A 19,137-nucleotide genomic window follows, 5' to 3' on the forward strand; every position below is an offset into this window, starting at 1 on the left:
CGGATTTAACTTTTGGGAAAAGATAAGTCGCACGGTGCTAAATCAGGTGAATATGGAGGATGTTCAAGTGTAGTAATGTGCTTGTCGGTCAAAAACTGCTTTACAGAAAGTGCCGTGTGAGCAGGCGCATTGTCCTGGTGAAGAATGAAACCATTTTCCCACAGTTGCGGCCGTTTTTCTCTCAGCTTTATCAAAACTTCCTAATAATAATGCTGGTTAACTGTTGTGCCTCCTGGAACCCATTCTTCCAAAATTACACCCTCGATATCGAAAAACACAATGAGCATGGCTTTGAATTTTAACTTGCTTAACTTAACTTGCATTCTTGGTCCAGGGTGTTCTTCATCTTTGACATTCTCACGTCCCTCGCTGAGTCTTTTGTGCCACTCAAAACACACGCGCACGAGACAGGCAGTCATTCCCATAAGCTGTAGTTAGCATTTGAAAACATTGTGTTTGTGTTTTGTGCAATTTTACTAAAAATTTTAAATTGACACGTTTTCAACTTAGCGTTTTTTCAGCACATTACAGGAAACACAACCAAACAAAATGGCGACTCACAATCAACTGAACGTCATAGAGTGTTGCTGCTTGTCACGCGAGGTCACCACGGATGCAGTTATAACCGATTCTGAATGCTTTGTTTACTAAGTGGAATCACAGTCTCGTTATTTAATAGACATACCTCGTAAAGCAACATTACTAAACCGTGAACAGCTTACTGAGAGGGACAATACAACAATTTTAAAGTACTTAAAGTGAAATGGCTGCCTTCAATGAGCTCTTAACATTTCCTTCAACAACAAACGTAATAAATGCCAAACTTAAAAACAATGTTTAAGGAGAATAATTTACCTTTATCAGTACCATGGACTCCTGCAAAACGCATGGGTCTGCCCAGGAAGAGATTCAGATCAAACACAAACGCCAGCTCGTCAGCAGATATGAGGCTGTACGCCGTTCCACACCTACCAGCTCTTGCAACACGACCTGCCAACGTCAGGAATAAGGAAAGAAAATAAATCATCAGATGAAGCAGATGTCACTGCTCTTCTCCGTCTCCTTCTTGATCAGTTTTCCTGTGTAGTTTGCTGTTAAGACAGACGTGAACCCTAATAACTTTGTGGTTGCCAGCTGCCACATATTGTGCTTCAACAGCGCAAATTTCACGTCATAAGCTTTCGATTAGAGCAAAGATCAAGGCTGCAGCCCCAGTGGTTTGAGAGTAATCGCGTGACAAAGACACAATCCTTGGCATTTTATAAATAGTGATTATGAAAAGCACAATACTCCCAGAAATGGGCTGGGGAATACTTTTGCAGCTAAAAATGACTAACACTCATAATCATATGCCCGGTTACATTTTGCCAAGTTCAGGATCTTGGATGCTTATTCGCCCCACCAGTTCTAATATTTCAGTTACTCAATTCTTTCTGCAGACATAAACTGATGGAAAAAACATCACCTTTTGGTCTGGTGGCCTGTTTATGAGATATTCACTGACAACTGCAAACATTTTTCGTGTCCACATGTGATATAATGGGTCTGTGGCTCAGAAGAGGCCAGTTTTTAAATAAATAATCGTTGCCCGCACGGCTTAAAGAGGGGGCATGATAGTGAGGCCGGAGCAGTTTCCGGGCGTTTCCGCACTGAAGTGCATGGATATGGGATCGCCCATGTCTGTAATTGATGCCGGGAGCTGCTAATCACCACACCTGTGCCACGTCCCCATTATAAATAGGAGAAACAGGAGTGCGGAAGTAGGAGAAAGAAAGAAAAGAACGGAGATTAAGGGAGAAAGAAAGCGAGCGAGCAGGAACGGCAGGCTCGCTGGTGGTTGTAGGCAGCAGGGAAGTGAGCCCTCTGCAAGATTGTATGGCTGGCACTCGGTTGGGCGCGGATGGATTGGGGTCAGTCCTGCCAAGTTTTACACAGGACCAGGAGTGACCACGATCGAGGATGGCTTGGCACGGAAGGCAGTGGGAGTCAAAGGCTTGAGGGGTTGAAGCCCCAGCGTGAACACCCTGGTCGCTGGGGAACCCGAGTCTCGGTGTGGCGGAGCCATATGGAGTCAGGGGTCGGAAAGCTACCAGACCAGTAGGAGAAGATCAGCTGCAGGTAGGACGACTGTTACAGGGCCCGGATGTAAGGAGCAGGGGAGCCGCCAGCTAAAGAAGGCACTGGGTTTTTAAAGGACTGTTTCCAGCCATTGTTGTTTTAACCTTGTTTTAATGGATTTATTTATTGTATTATTTTAACCTCCACACTTCTCTAGTGCCTTCAACACCATCCAACCTCTGCTCCTTAGGGACACGCTGACAGAGATGGCAGTAGATTCATACCTGGTGGCATGGATCGTGGACTATCTTAAAGACAGACCTCAGTATGTGCGTCTCGGGAACTACAGGTCTGACATTGTGGTCAGCAATACAGGAGCGCCACAGGGGACTGTACTTTCTCCGGTCCTGTTCAGCTTATATACATCGGACTTCCAATACAACTCCAGAGTCCTGCCATGAGCAAAAGTTCACTGACGACACTGCTATCGTGAGCTGCATCAGGAGTGGGCAGGAGGAGGAGTATAGGGACCTAATCAAGAACTTTGTTAAATGGTGCGACTCAAACCACCTACACCTGAACACCAGCAAAACCAAGGAGCTGGTGGTGGATTTTAGGAGGACCAGGCCCCTCACGGCCCCCGTGATCATCAGCGGTGACTGTGTGCAGACCTATAGATACCTGGGAGTGCAGCTGGACTGCCAATACTGATGCTCTGTGTAAGAGAGGACAGAGCCGGTTATACTTCCTTAGAAGGCTGGCGTCCTTCAACATCTGCAATAAGATGCTGCAGATGTTCTATCAGACGGTTGTGGCGAGCGCCCTCTTCTATGCGGTGGTGTGCTGGGGAGGCAGCATTAAGAAGGTGGTCGCCTCACACCTGAACAAACTGGTGAGGAAGGCAGGCTCTATTGTAGGCATGGAGCTGGACAGTTTGACATCTGTGGCAGAGTGACGGGCGCTCAGCAGACTCCTGTCAATCATAGAGAATCCACTGCATCCACTGAACAGGATCATCTCCAGAGACAGACTGCTGTCACCGTCCTGCTCCACTGACAGACTGACGAGATCGTTCCTCCCCACACTATGCAACTCTTCAATTCCACCCGGGGGGGGGGGTAAACGTTAACATTATACAAAGTTAGTGTCTGTTATACGTGCATTTGTAATCTTTAACATTGCTTTATCATCAGTATGCTGCTGCTGAAGTATGTGGATTTGCCCTTGGGATTAATAAAGTATCTATCTATCTACATTTCACCCTGGTTTTATGGAGTTATGGTTTTATTTATATATGGTTTTATTTATTGAAATGTTTTGAAGCACTGCACTTTATTTAACCTGTTTAGGTTTTGACTGTTATTTGTTTTTGTTTTTTTTTGTTAAATAAAAGCACTGTCTGCACTTTGCACCTTCCCTCGTTTGGTGTCCTCATTGTCCAGCTCGTTTGGTTACGTTACTGACTGTGTTGGGTTCAAAGGCTCCCAAAAGAGAAGCGGGAGTGTGGAGCAGAACCTGCATTGTCACACCACAACAAGCAAGTGCTAAGCACCAAGAAAAGACCAACTCACCAACTCTGTGCAGGAACAGCTTAGCTTTGCAAGGGAAGTTGTAATTGATAACATTGTCCAGCATTGGAATGTCTATACCACGGGCAGCAACATCGGTCACAATCATCACCATTGCCTTCCTATGTGTAAACTTCCCAATATTGATCTTCCTGGCGGTTTGGTCCAGTGCACTGTAGATATATGCACAGTCAATCCCATTATATGCCAGCAACTGAAAGGCAAATGGAAAACTCAAGATGTGAGAACTTCTGTACGGGATGGGCTTTCAGCAGAAAGACTGATGCTAAAAACCCCAAAAATGAGACAAGTTAGATAATAAGAGCTTGACAGTTCTATATTTACAAGCTTACCTCAATTTCAGCAAAATAAATGTGAACATTCAAAACACTTTTTAATTTTATAAATAGATAAATCTAGGGGTTTTACCACAAAGCGAAAATGTGTGCATTTTTTTTATAATATGGTAATATGATTTTTAATTAAGGTTTCTTTGTTTTTAGACTTCTGCTTCCATTATAAGAACCTGACTTTGGTTCAGAGCGGCACAGTGGTAAGCAGCAAAGAGGTTGGGTTTCACATCTCAGGTCCTCCTTGCCTGGAGTTTGTATGGTATCCCTGTGTCCATGTGGGCTTCGTCCAGGTGTTCCGGGTCCTCCTTCCAGTCCGAAAACATGCAGGTTAGAAGAACTGGTAACGTTAAATTGGTCAGTCTGGGCGTCTGTTCACGCTACAATGGACTGGTGGCCCTGCCCAGCAGTTGTTCCCACCTTGTATCCTATGCTAGCCGAGACAGACTCAAGCACCCCCTGTGACACTGGTCTGGATTATGCAGGTTAGAAAATGTTATGATTTTGGTTCACTGCTTGTTTGATTTCTTTGCCTTAGGTTCTTACCTTTATGGTAAGATCTATTTGGCTTTTTTTCCTGGATTGTTTATTTAATGATCCTTTTTTGAAACTGTTCACAAAAAAATGTCTTTCACATAATCAAGGGATTTTGTTTCCATCTTGTTTTCCCTCCCTCTCCTTTACGATATCAGTGGATACCTTTTGAACTTTGAAAGCTTTAGCTTCATTTTAGGCCTGTACATGATTTAAAGCCTGCAATTTGAGTTTGGGGCTAGGCAGTCTGGTGGGGACGATGAATTATGGTCATGTCTGACCTTTAATATTTTTAATTTTTCTTTGAAGCCTATCCCCCACTTCTGTAGCTTATTGTGTTAAGACATCACAACACCTACCGCAACCTGAATACTTTAGACAGAACTACAAAAGGATCTGCCTTTTAACTAAGATGGTAGCATGCCCTGATCAAGGAGTTAAATGCAGTTGATAATTAGCCCCCAGCACCAATTACCTATTAAGTGTTACAGCAATGTTAAGGGTGAACTTTTTCATACATGACTTCTGCGTACTACATTGTATTTTGCTAAACATTTTTCCACTAAAGCAAGATACATGTTGTGGCAGGAGGCTGGGGGGAAAAGACCTAGCTGGGACGCATGGAAGGATTGGGAGGCGGTTTATTCGTTCCCTGGGCCACAAGGGGGCAACCGTCCTGGATAAAGAAGGGAGCCAGGAGGCTAAAACCCATTGGAGCCTGGGAAACCTGCACTTCCGCCACACCTGGGCAGGTGGAGGAAGAACCTTCCAGGGACACACGGAGTACTTCCAGGTGCTCATTCAGCACTTCCGCCACACCAGGAAGTGCCGCCGGAAGGTCATCAATGATCACCTGGAGCACGTCCGAGCAAACATAAAAGGGACCGCCTTCCTGCAGTCTGGGATCTAGAGTAAGGAGCGGGAGCAGGACGAAGCTCCCGTGAGGAGAGGAAAGGCAGTCCACGGACAATGCAAAGAAGGCCCGTGTTAGAGAGCCGTGTGGGACTGTGATCCAATAAACGTGTGCTTTTATAAAGAAGTGGTGTCTGTCTGGTGGTGTTCGGGTGGCTTCTCACAATGTAAAAATATGGAATTTATGTAATTCTTTTTCATAGTAGGATTTTAACATCAAAAAATAGAAACACAATTAAGAATCAGAAGGTAAAGGACTCTGGTCAAGACCAAGTAAGCACTAAGCAGTGGCAGCAGGTTCTAATTTTTGCTTCATACAATATTGTCCACTTAACCTCCTTAGCGTTAGACCCGAGCGTCACTCAGGCTGTAAAGACAGTGCTGTAACCATTAGTCCCAAGTGTCACTTGGGGAACGGTACAGACGCGTCTCGTTTAAGACCCAAGGATTACTCGGGCTGTAAAAAGTTCCATGAGCATTAGGGCCGAGCATTACTCGGGTAACGTTATAGGCATCTTGTGTAATCATCAGGCCAGAGTATTACCCAAGCAATGCTGTAACCGTGCCTTCTCCCAGCCTCATAATGGCGTCAGCAGTGACAATGAGGTGAATCTGTCTTCAGGCAGTGAAACTGAAACAGTCAGTGAAAGAAAAAGCGATTCTGGGAATCCGAAAGTGATGCTCACGACACTTGCACATGTGCGGCGTGCTGTTTGTATTATTATCACCATCATTATTAAACTTTCTACACTTTTGACTTTGTACTTAACGTTTTGCATGTTTGAAAACGCGAAAAGCAAAAAAATCTCACGTGTCACTATTGACTGAAGCGGTTCTATAGCGCTCACCTCCTTCAGATATTCCACATGATGTCTTGTAGCTACAAAAACAACAGTCTGCTCTTGGGGTTTCACAACATTCCGCAACATGTGGAGCAGGAAGGCTGGCTTGTCATCTGTCCTCAGATAGAAAAACGCTAACTAAACAAAAAAACAGGGGACAGTTACAATGCCTCCACTAGACGAGGCTGTACATGCACAGCCATGAAAGTTAACCCAACAACAACAAAAAACAAAATAAAATAAATAAAATGGTCTTCTCCTTACCTTCAACTGCTCACTGAGTTTGGTGTCCACATCCAGTCGAACTAAAACTGGATCAATTAAACCTTGGAATGACAGATACATCTGTTGGTACAGAATAATTGCATTTCAAGCTGTCAACTACAATAAACCGGCATTGGGACTACAGTCAAGATCGAAATATTAATTTGTGTGGCACAGCAAAATGGTGATCAGTTTTAATGTTACTGTATAAAAGACACAATTTACAACAAAATGTGCTATATGTACTATTCGCAAAACCAGTTTAGCTGCCGGTTGAGAGTAACATTTATTTTATTTAGGATGCATATATGCATCTATTGTAACTATTATAATTTATATAAACTGAGAAAATCCAGCCTGTGTCAGGCGTCTGCAAGTAATCTTTAATAAAAAAAAAATGTAATATTCGTCTATTAAAATCTTTGTTAGTTAAACCACGCATTCCAAGTGGTAAAGTGGATTAACATGGCTCTTACCGGCACTGGCAAATTCAACCAACTGCTTGGGGAGTGTGGCAGAAAAGAGCACCGTCTGTCTGTTCTCTGGAAGTCTTCGAATGATCTCCTGCAGTTGACTGGCGAACCCCATCTCAAAAAGCCTAAAATGGGTGGAAAACCATTAACAACAAGTAGCCCAATCGGTTTCTTCCGTATGTGTGTGTTATTTATTTCTTCTTTCTTTAATAAAGACAATCAAAGCACATTCATTTATATTTTAATTTTCAAAAACTCTATACCTAGTGATACATTTTCTTTTTCTAGTGACACTCGGATTGTAAACATAAATGAGGCAAGCAACAGACTTCTCTACAGATCAGATTTTGGGATGCAAAACATTCAAAGGGAAAATGAAGACAACTTTGCTTTCTAAAAATAAATTGTGTGTATTTTCTCACACTATACAGAATGTGGAACACCTAAATGAGGATATATGCATGCCTTCGATTTTTAAATACATAGGTTTGTGGGAGTGTTAAGTATGACAGAATAATATTTGACCATTTTGCAAATTTTGGGCATGCACCGTATGAGGTTTTTTGATTCGTCTCCCATTTGGTATACACTCACCGGCCACTTTATTAGGTACACCTTGGTAGTAGCAGACTAGACCCCCTTTTGCCTTCATATCTGCCGTAATTCTTTGCGGTGTCAATTCAACAAGGTGCTGGAAACATTCCTCAGGGATTTTGGTCAGATATTGACATAACAGAATTACAGTTAGTTGGCTGCAAATCCACAATGTGAATATCCTATTCCACCACATGCCAAAGGTGCTCTGCTGGATTGAGATCAGGTGACTGTGGAGGCCATTTGAGTCCAGGGAACTCCTTGTCATGCCTGGGAAACCAGGTTGAGATGATGTGAGCTTTGTGACATGGGGCATTATCCTGCTGGAAGTGGCCATCAGAAGATCATTATAAAGAGATAGACATGGTCGTCAGCAATACTCAGGTAGGCTGTGGCATTTAAATAAGAGTAAGGGGCCCAAAGTGTGCCAAGAAAATATCCTACACACCGTTACACCAACCGTACCAGCCTGAAACGTCATGTTGCTGACCCTACAATTTGAATGTTGCAGCAGAAATCGTGACTCATCAATCCAAGCAAGGTTTTTCCAGTCTTCTACTGTCGATTTTGGTGAATCTGTGAGAATTGCAGCCTCAGTCGTCTGTTCTTACCTGACAGGAGTGACACCCAGTGTGGTCTCCTGCTGCTGTAGCCCCCCATCTGCTTCAAGGTTTGACGTGTTGTGCATTCAGAGATGCTCTTCTGCATACCTCAGTTGTAACAAGTGGTTATGAGCTACTGTTGCCTTTCTCGCCGTTCAAACCAGTCTGGCCATTCTCTTCTGGCATCAACAAGTCATTTTCACCCAGACAACTTCCGCGCTCTGGATATTTTCCCCGACCATTCTACGTAAACCCTAGAGATGGTTGTGTGTGAAAATCCCAGTGGATCAGCAGCTTCAGAGGTACTCACACCAGCCTGTCTGGCACCAACAACCAAGTCACTTCAATCCCCTTTCTTCCCCATTCTGATGCTCAGCTTGATTTTCAGCAGGTCGTCTTGACAACATCTACATGCTGAAATGCACCGAGTTGCTGCTGGGCGACTGGCTGATTAGATATTTCTGTTAACAGCTGGTGTACCTAATAAAGTGGCCAGTGAGTGTATATGTGTATTGAGTATTGCTACCACAGAGCTACTTACCGGTCAGCTTCATCAAAGACGACATATTCAACATTATTCAACTTTAAGTTCATTTCAGCAGCTACATGCATAAGACGTCCAGGTGTTGCAATGATACTGCAAGATAAAAAAAAATGTAGATAAATAAAAAATTTACCACATGACATTCTTACTTTTAGCAATTATTAACAAACTAAAGGATTGTGAACGCTGAAGTCGAAAATTTAAAAATAAAAAGCAATTTCTTTATTCTTTGTGAGTTAAAAAGACTGAGAGACTGCCCCCCAGCTAAGTCAACTGATTTGGGTTCAGACAGGCTGCCCTAAAAGAAACAATTCTCTCTCTTTTATCACTTAGCTTGTTCATTAGACAAAGAGAGAAAAAACATAGCAGTTCATTTCGAGGCCATACCTACATTGCCGTAAGTTATGGTTACATCCTGATTTATTACATACAGGAGTATCCCAAAATAAAGAGCCACCAGGCACTCGCATTCCTAAAGAATACGCCCTTCTCGGTGTACACACACACAAGACCAATTTAAGCAGTTTCTTATAGTTCATTACATTAGTTGTAAAGAGATTACATTCTTCTAGTTTTAATATCTTCATTACATTATATTTGTTTGGTTAGATTAATAATCCTTACTTATTAATTCATAAGTGACATATTTTCTATATTTTTAAACAAGAGTAAAGAAACAATCACATTAATTTATAATATAACAGTGTTCTGTTAGTATAAAGAGGTCAGCATTTTCACATAAAAGAATGTAAGTTAATCATATAATTCTGTGCACAAGCTTAATTCTTTTTCTACCTAAACGAAGAACAAATTCATATACAAATAATAAATCATATAGCTCTCTGCAGCATGATTAATACAAAATACAGTCATTGGTATTTGTGAGTTAAAAACTTATCATCTGTGGTGGACTGGCGCCCTGTGTTGGCTGGGGTTGGCTCCAGCAGACCCCCGTGACCCTGTAGTTAGGATATAGCAGGTTGGATAATGGATGGATGGATACTTATAATCATTACACAGTTAATGTTTTTTTCTTCTTTCTCAGGATACAAATGGAAATTCTACACAGTGTAATTTAAAACGACACACATTGTGCATTGTGAAGGAGCGTCAGTTACGGCACTACGGCCATGTGGCGCATTTCCCCCCCGAGGGCGATCCACCTTGTAAGATCCTCACTGTTGGAGACCGGAGTGGCTGGACCAGGCCAAGGGGTCGCCCACGTAACACCTGGCTGCGGCAGATAGAGGGTCATTTCCGGAGGGTGGGACTGGACCGCATGTCTGCCTGGGGGGTTGCCAACCGGGATCCCGAGTTGTTTTGTCGTGTAGTGGGTGTGGTAACGCACTGTACCAGTGCATGCACCCCAACTTGAGTAGACACTCTATGTAGAGACTTTACATTTAAAATAATTGCAAAAATATAGGCAAGATTTCTGTTCAAGGAATTCTGTAATGCTTAAAATGCTGTAACATATGTACTGTTCTAAAAGGGTATAAACCTAGAAAGAAGTAAAATAATTAATGATGACTAAAAGGGGGGAAAAAACAATTCAAATAGTTCAGCTCTTTAAAGAACAAAAGTTATGTCAAGCGGGTCTCAGATATAGCCTAGGTCATAAACCTGAGATAAGTCAGAGCCACATATCTTACATGTCAGGGTTCTCATGTAGAGCTGCAAACTGATCTTCCATTCTGTGAAGAAAACAGAATTATATGAATACAACTATTTTACAAAAATGTGTATTTAATGACACACTGCACTATATTCAACACAGAGAACAAATACAAAACTCATAGCTAAATAATTATCAACAATCCCTAACAATTTTTGACAGCTTGTCACACTAGATCAGAGGTGGCAAACTCCAGTCCTGGTGGGCCGCAGGTTTTCATTCCAACCCTTTTCTTAATTAACTTCTTTTGAACTCATTTGAATTGACTTGCTCTTAAAGACTCCAACCCCTTAATTGTTTCTTTTTCCTTAATTCATTAATGAGATATAAAATGAGCCAAAACAACTGGTGTCCAAAGTACAATATCTGAAAATAAGGAAAGATGAAGGTCTCAGGAATGTCGCTCTGCTCAGGTCCCCCGTGCTCTTAGAACGAGAAAATCAGCAATTTCAGAAATGTCTGCTAATGCACCACGAGAGCAGCAACAAGCCACGGAATTAAAGAATGGGATTAATTAACAACAAGAATCGGCACCTAATTAATCAACTGGTTGGAGTTTGAGGCCCTGACTTAGGTGGTCTTCTGTTGGCTCACTCACTTCATATTTCATTTCTCTTTGGTGCAATTTAAGGAAAGAAATGAAGCAATTCAGAGGAACGAAGGAGAAATTCAGGGGAGCAAACCTTAAAAAAGCAAATCAATTAAAACAAATTCACAAGAAGTTAATTAGCAGCACAAACAGGACACTCATTACAAAAAGGGTTAGAATGAAAACCTGCAGCCACGGTGGTCCTCCAGGACTGGAGTTGGCGACCCCTGGCTACCTGAGACCCTTTCCCAACATTTTGCTTAACTGTGAGTCTTCTACATAGGAGGCATTCATAAAAAGAAGGCTAAAAAATCCAAACGGAAACATTGCACACACAATACATGAACCAATCACTCAAGGTGAAATATACTGTACAGAAATTAGACAAATACTAAATACTCAAAATATCAAAGAAACTAGGCAGACAGCATGTTATTACAATATTAAAATAAAAAGAAAATTGATTGACTTTTTAGAAATAGAATATACATACCGATCACCACCAAGAATAATTGCAGTCTTTAAACCAGTGAATTTGCCAAGCTGGAATAAATAAAATATTTCATTATTGTTTTGGACAATATTTAAGTAAAAAGCAGATTGTCCCCAATATGTTTCAAACAGAAAACAATTTTATTTTGACTTAAAAGCTTGAGTAAACTGCTTCAAAAAACACACTGTGTGTACATAAGAAGTATAGGGTGCCCACAAAAACACTCCTTGATTTTAAATGGTTACAAAATCAAAACTTATTGGAATATGTTTATAAATAAGAGGACAGCAGATACATTAACTCAAAACATTTCTTCTTTTCCCTGCAGATTCTTCTGCGCACTCCTTATACCGCTAGTGGACCGTGAAATTCAAGATGGCGCTCACCCGACAGCAATACAGCTGGTGTGTGTTGGAATTTGATACGACAAAAAGTGTTGTGACTGTGCAGCGCGCTTGCTTTCAGACGCAAATTTCACGTGAATCCACCTACTAACCAGTCCTTTTTGAAGTGGTAGAACAATTTTGTTGAGGAAGGTTGCATCTGTGACCAGAGAAAGGGACATTCAGGCCGACCACAAGTCTCACAGGAAGACGTTTGCGGAGCCCGAAAAAGTCAACGCGCAGAGCTAGCCGAGAGTCCCAAAAAGCATGGTTAGCAAGATCTTACACAATCGCTTGCACTTTCACCCTTATCAGCTGCAATTGGCGCAGAAGTTACAACTTTCAGACAATACAACGTGACTTCAATTCCGCATGGATCTCCAGGCGTTAATTGAAAATGCTGAAAACCTGCCATCAAAAATGCGATTATCGCATCGATGTTTGCCAAGTAACAGGTGGGGCGCACATCGAGTCTATGTCATCAACAGATACCATATGAAACTTGAGGAGTTGATAAAACTGTAGCCTCAAAAGGTGAAAGAATATTCCAATAAATTGTGATTTTGTAACCATTTAAAATCAAGGAGTGTTTTTGTGGGCACCCTGCAGATTAAGTATAGAAAGTTAGAAACTGTCAAGCTAAAGCCAAGAAGGAACACGTACCGTATACAGAATTGGCAAGGCAAGGAGAAAAATGTTCTTACACCTATCAGCTTTCCGTCTTCAGTTCGGACTACTCGAACACTGGACTCCAGTGGAGCACAGCAATTTAATTTAGAGAAGACAACTGCTCAACGTGTCAAACTTGGACATTAGGCCCCTGGCCCGTTGTCTTTCCCTGTCTGAAGAGGTGAGATAAGCTTTACGATACCTCCTTGGTAAACTTCAAGGTCTGCAGTGCCAGCTCTCGCGTAGGTGAAAGGATGACAGCACGGGCGCCCGTTTGCGCAGACGGAGCTTGCAGGCGTTGGAACATTGGGATTAGGAATGCTGCAGTCTTTCCACTGCCTGTACGTGCCATGGCTACCACGTCTTTGCCATCTAGGATGAGTGGAATCGTCTGATTTGCCAGAGAGAAAAACAGAAATCGTTACAAAATATGTCCACACTTCATAACTCTACATAACAGACCTCCCAGCTGACCTTGCAAGGACATTAATGACATACAACACATACATCTACATATATACTTGGGGAAACACTCAGTTTTGGGAGGCAACCATTTATTTTTCTTAATAAACTCGGATTAAAAACTCATCAACCATGTCACTCACACACAAACGTTGCAGATGACTGTACCAGAACAAAAACTTAAAAGGAGAATATACAACAACTAGCTGTGTAAGCCCATGCTGTAAATTAATTCAAAAGAAGTTAACTAGCAGCAAAAACAGATCACTAATTAAGAAAAGGGTTCGAATGAAATCCTGCACCCACTGTGGCCCTCCAGGACTGGAGTTGGGCACCCCTGACTTAAATATTTACGATGAAATGTGAAGTTTTAGAATAATCCAAAATTTTCTTAACGTATGCCTATATTTAATATCATGTTTCACGCTTACTTGACAAAGGGCCTGCTATGGAGCTGTTAAGAGTACCTGGTGTCATTTTGGACAGGGGGGGACACAATCTACTGAGCACGATACTATCATGTTAGCGCTAGATAAAGTACGGAGTAACACAGAACTCCATCAGGCAGTATGCTCTGTAAACCATAAATGATTAATGGGCACATGTGATAGTATCCGTTGTGCATCAGATTATTTTCACAGCAAAACACGCCATAACCCCTTAAGGGCAAAATTACTCTAACAGTATTTCACGGTCATCAGGATGGTAAAGATTTATAAAAATGACCATTTGTGAAACTTTTTAGACTTTTAAAAGCCATTGTCAGTTTAATTGATAGAGGAGGCTGATGAAAGGATCCGACGATAACAAGAAGCACTTTGAATGCACTGTGGAAACATGAGCAGCGTGGCAGGCACACAAGTGTGGTTTCATTCAACCATACCGCACTGTAAATGTTATGAACATTTCAAACAGAATCAAACATACAGAACGCAGAGACACGGTGATAAAATGATGGGGGAGTAAAACTTTACGATGATTTAACATCAAACATGTGACCATCTACCGAAAGATCAGCATTACCTTGCGTTGAATTGGCGTGGGGACTTTGTAGCCTTTCTTGATCACACCTTTGTAGACGGGGTAACTCAATCCTGAAAAGGAAGAGCATGACACCACTGTTAATGCAACGGAAAAGATGCTGAAAAATTCATGTTATTTGTTCAGATCACTCATTCAAAAATTCAAAAAAACATTGACTACCCAAAAGTGTAACAGATCTTTTACACCAGATACTTGGCATAAAAACGTACCCATGCGGTTATTCATTTTGGCAGAAAAATTTGGTTGCTTTGCTTTAATATAACTAGGCCCCGCTCGCTGCGCTGAACCCACTAATCCGCCCCCCTTCAGCCACTTCGCGTCTCTGCCAGTCACGTAGCGAAGGGGGGGATTGAATGCATGCTAAGGAGATGAGGACGGATCAGCTGCTGGCTTTCTGCTGCTGCTGCCGAGCAGCGTGTTCTGCTTGCCGTGCTGCGCGTCGATCATTTAAAAGCCTGTACAGCAGCTGTCCTTTTGTCTCACGTGACGTTAACTCTTTGAGGGCTGAATATTTTTTCCAAAAAACTCTGAAAAGCACACAAAGCAATGGTTTCACACATAAACAAACATAAAACGTCTGTCTGTGTGTGCTGTGGATGCTGTTGCTGCCTATTTGTGGTGTCTGCTGGCTGCGCAGGGGCAGCTCAATGGCTAGCAGGAATACACGGCGAGCTGGCTACCTGGCTCTCGCTATTGCGGTGGGTAACAGTTGCACTGCAACAGAATCTGGTTTACACCTCTTGTCATTGTAAGTAGTGGTCCTCCCAGACGGACATTGCCTGGATTGCACCATGATTATCCGGCGACCGTTCAGCTGATACCAGTATCTCGTTTTCAATCTTCATCTCTAGATCACTTGAATCAAAATCAGAGTCTGACAAGTCCGACTCAGCAATAATACACAAATCATCGTCCACGTGGTATTTTGTTTTGTGCATTCGTCTTGATCTCTCGCTGGATGTTGATGCCATTTTAGAGGTTGTTTGCTGTTCGCCACTCATGCACGTGCAGGGAGTCGAGGTCAAATCATCAAAGCTAACTTTCCTTCTAGCAAAGACAGTCGGACTAAAAGGGAAAGGTTAGTTTTGTCGCCGTTTACAGACGATTACTGTCCTCTATCCCTGAATTTTGACAAAAGTCGACATCCGCCCTGAAAGAGTTAAAGTGTCTTCCGAGAAGCTCATGCATCGACCCAAGAATTTTTTATTATAATAGAGAGATATATTCTGATACGGCTGAAAGAAAAAAGGGTTTTCAGTGGTCTGTCTGCACTCACCCATGGACTGGAAACCTCCCGACTTCTTCTTTTTCTTGTTCTGAGCTCGTACCAGCTCCCTGGTGTCTGGCTCAACATCAGACATGCATTCTGTCGTTGGAAAGCTGGGTAAAACCTAAACAGAACACAACACGGCAGGTAACGGAATTAGAACCGAACCCTGGCACCACTTTGTAAGATCTTCACCTCTATTTTCTTGTACAGCGTGCTGCTCCCCACTCAAAACTGTCTCTGGGTTTACACAAGACATGACATAACCTTTGGAGAACCAAGGAAATAAAATCAAATACACAATCATGAGCATTTAAACGCATTTAAAACTAAATGCGCAAACCTCTGGATAACTGTGTCTGGTTGTCATCACACGGACCAATGGGGTCTTGAAATGTGGCATGGGATTGTGGGTATTTCACACAAACTAAGCAATTCCACTTTTTTAAATGAGCAAATTTCACACACGTTTACTTGGTAAGCAATCTCTCTTGGTTGCAACAATATTCAACATCTTTTTAAAGTTAGAATTGCACCAAGTTATTAACATATTTTTCTTTGTGAACGTTTTGTTAAGCTCAGGTGCGTGAGATGTTAGCTTACCTGTCGCAGCTGCTCTCAACTGACACACGCAGCAGGGTTTTTTAAAATGTGGCTTTAGAAGAAACTCGACTGAACTTCACGAAACTGAAGGCTAAAATCAAAACAAAAATTCCAGAAACTGACTTGGATTATTCAGTGAACTCGTACTTCAGTTTGGCTCCTTTTTATTGGACGAACCGACTGCTGGTAATTTTGGTGGCTTTGTCGGGGCACCCAACCGTCATTTCTTGAAACGGTTTATGGAGGGCCTACTGCCCTTACACCTTAATCTGAAAAGAACTTTCAGTGATGCATGCAAACAAAATAAGAAGGAATGCTGTAGGACAAGGATGAAGGAAAGGGGGCCACAGCACCTCGTTTAGTATTAGTATGGCTGGACTAGTGCATGAGTTACGTGAAACAATCAATTCAAATGCCTTGTGGACAGTGGACCAGATGTGAAAAATGTCTGCTGTGGAACATGGCCCGGCCACAGCAGACAGACGGACATCGTTTCTTCACCCACAACACGTTTATTATACATTATCAACAACAGTAGTGAGGCACACACAACCCCAAAGAACACCCCCAAAAGTCCAGGCCTCTATCCAATGCCTCTTCTTCCTTCAAGCCGCCTCCACTCCTCTCCACCAAGACTTCGTCCTCTGCACTCCCGACTCCAGCCATTGAACGGAGGGAGGCGGCCCCCCTTTTATGACCACCCGGACGTGCTAGTGATGGGAAGTTCGGATCATTTTACCGACTCGGACCTTTGAGTCTCGTTCAGCAAAATGAACAAATCTTTTTTCGAGTCATTTCGTTCATTTTAGCAAAATATAATTAAAACGTTACCTGTTACCTCCCTAACACATCTACTGCTTACACAAATGTTGATCACACTACAAACAAGACAAAACTATAATGTTTTAAGAAACAGAAAATATTAATTCATTGTTTACATGGGTCTTTAGTCTATGATTCGCTACTACTGAGCCGGTAAGTGGTCACGTGACAAAAGAACGAACGACTCAAAAGACTCGAGGAATGAACTAATCAATTCTCTTTCCGGCTCAGACTGCATGGGTTAAGCTTATGGGGCTGTCACGTGACGAACGAACGACTCGAAAAACCCGAAGACTCGAAAAAACTATAGAAAGTTGCGCAAATGCGCATGCGCGACTGAACGACTCACTCCCACGAGACGACTCGTTCTTCCCGAGTCACATTCCGATGACACCTTACCGCAATATCTCTGAAAAGGATGTTTAATGATTAAATCCATCAGTCCAGGGATGTGTCCATTTCAACTAGCACTGGGCACAAGGCTGTGAGTGAGGACCTCATCTGGCCACTTAACACCACACAGCTGGTCAAGAGGGCTCAACAGCGGCTGTACTTTCTGAGGAGGCTGAGGAAGTTTGGTATGTTGACTAAGATCCTCAGCAACTTTTACAGCTGCATTGTTGAGGGCACCTTGACCAGCTGCATCACCATGTGGTACGGCAACACTACTGCTATGGACCGCAAATGCCTGCAGAGAGTGGTAAAGACTGCTGAGGAGATCACCAGAACCCCACTGCCCTCTCTGCAGAGCATCTACAACTGCAGAGTCCGAAGGAGAACTGCCTCGATCCTCAGGGACCCCACTCACCTCAACACGAACTGTTCACACTTCTACTCTCAGGCAGGAGGTATACAGTATGAGATGCAGGACTTCCAGGCTAAAGAACTCTTTCCTCCCCATGGCCATTAGACACCTAAATAACTGACTGGAGTTTATAACCGTGGTTCATCTCATTCTATCTACCTCACACAACTGTATTTGACTTGTTCATCACATACCTACCTGCACATTACACTTTATACTTCTATTCTGTTTTTATACTGTATGCTGCCTGTTACTTACTGTATTATCTGTTTGCTACTTATTATTTATGTTTATCTTTATACGTTGGTTTGTTAACCATTGGCATTTGGTGTGGACAGCAAAGAAAATTTAATTGTACAGGGAAACGTGTTTCCTTACTGTGTACTTGACAATAAACTTTGAACTTACTGTATATGCATACTGTAAAGTCTTTAAAGTCAGCAGCACCACTGACCCAAAAGTTATTCACACAGCCCTGCTCAAGGATAATTTTCCCAAAAAGGTACACCTGTGGCAACCTAACTCTGAAAAAAGGGTATTTCTGCAGAAAATTTAACACTTTGCTGCACACCTTTCCCTCCATCTTTACTTTTCTGCGGAAATGTCCTTTTTAGAGAAAAGAAAGCCTTGGAAGGACGCCTTTCCTTACATAACACCGTTTGTCTATATTTTCTCGTAAGGTCTTTAAATAGTTCATGTTATCTGCATCTGCTCTGATACAAGCTGTTGTCACTCAAAGGGCTGGTCTTGGCAGCGGGATGGTGGTAATCAGGACCATGATCTGCAATGACTGAAATAGGAATTAATATTTGTGCAAGCAAGGTGGTCACCATGAGCGAGCATGGAGCTCGATTATAATGGAAGGTCCATGCTCTGGAACACACCTTCCTAATCCACGGTGTCTATAATGTTCTAACTAGCCATTTTATCCTCTGTATGTGGGGCAGAAGTAAAGCACCGGTGCCCACTGTGCCAAAGAAGAACACTGGCGCTGCCCCTTGGCACTAGGATGCTATCTAACATATGGTTATGTGAAGCCTGCAGAGTCAGACCCAAGACGACTCCTGGAACCGCTGCCAATGGGGTTTTGATGAAGTACCGAGTAAAGGGGTTAAACACTTGTATGAAAATATTACTTCTGGCTATTCTTTTTAGTTTTTAACAAATCTGCAATCATTTCTAAAATGTTTTCTCTTTGTCGTCTGGTACCGGACTGTTGGCTGACATTGCTGAAAAATCAAGTTAAAATGATTTTATCACGGGCGGCACGAGGGCGCAGTGGGTAGCACTGCTGCCTCGCAGTTGGGAGACCTGGGGACCTGGGTTCACTTCTCGGGTCCTCCCTGCGTGGAGTTTGCATGTTCTCCCCGTGTCTGCGTGGGTTTCCTCCCACAGTCCAAAGACATGCAGGTTAGGTGGATTGGCGATTCTAAATTGGCCTTGGTGTGCTTGGTGTGTTTGTGTGTGTCCTGTGGTGGGTTGGCACCCTGCCCAGGATTGGTTCCTGCCTTGTGCCCTGTGTTGGCTGGGATTGGCTCCAGCAGTCCCCCGTGACCCTGTGTTCGGATTCAGCGGGTTGGAAAA

The 19,137-nt window shown here is 42.7% G+C and overlaps 1 protein-coding gene across 1 annotated transcript in view; it reads right to left on the reverse strand.

The window, feature by feature from the left end:
* The window catches only part of ddx54 (DEAD (Asp-Glu-Ala-Asp) box polypeptide 54), a 37,990-nt gene that overhangs the window by 17,782 nt on the left and 1,071 nt on the right, over positions 1-19,137 (reverse strand). The window contains exons 2-12 of the mRNA XM_028824225.2: positions 15,333-15,447; positions 14,036-14,106; positions 12,753-12,941; positions 11,499-11,548; positions 10,394-10,435; positions 8,739-8,834; positions 7,005-7,126; positions 6,529-6,590; positions 6,271-6,402; positions 3,630-3,840; positions 856-990 (exon numbers count right to left, since the gene is read on the reverse strand). Of these exons, the coding sequence (XP_028680058.1) occupies positions 856-990; positions 3,630-3,840; positions 6,271-6,402; positions 6,529-6,590; positions 7,005-7,126; positions 8,739-8,834; positions 10,394-10,435; positions 11,499-11,548; positions 12,753-12,941; positions 14,036-14,106; positions 15,333-15,447 (1,225 nt within the window). The remainder of the gene's footprint in view (positions 1-855; positions 991-3,629; positions 3,841-6,270; positions 6,403-6,528; positions 6,591-7,004; positions 7,127-8,738; positions 8,835-10,393; positions 10,436-11,498; positions 11,549-12,752; positions 12,942-14,035; positions 14,107-15,332; positions 15,448-19,137) is intronic.

Source organism: Erpetoichthys calabaricus, chromosome 18 (genome assembly GCF_900747795.2).
Source record: "Erpetoichthys calabaricus chromosome 18, fErpCal1.3, whole genome shotgun sequence".
Lineage (NCBI taxonomy): Eukaryota > Metazoa > Chordata > Cladistia > Polypteriformes > Polypteridae > Erpetoichthys > Erpetoichthys calabaricus.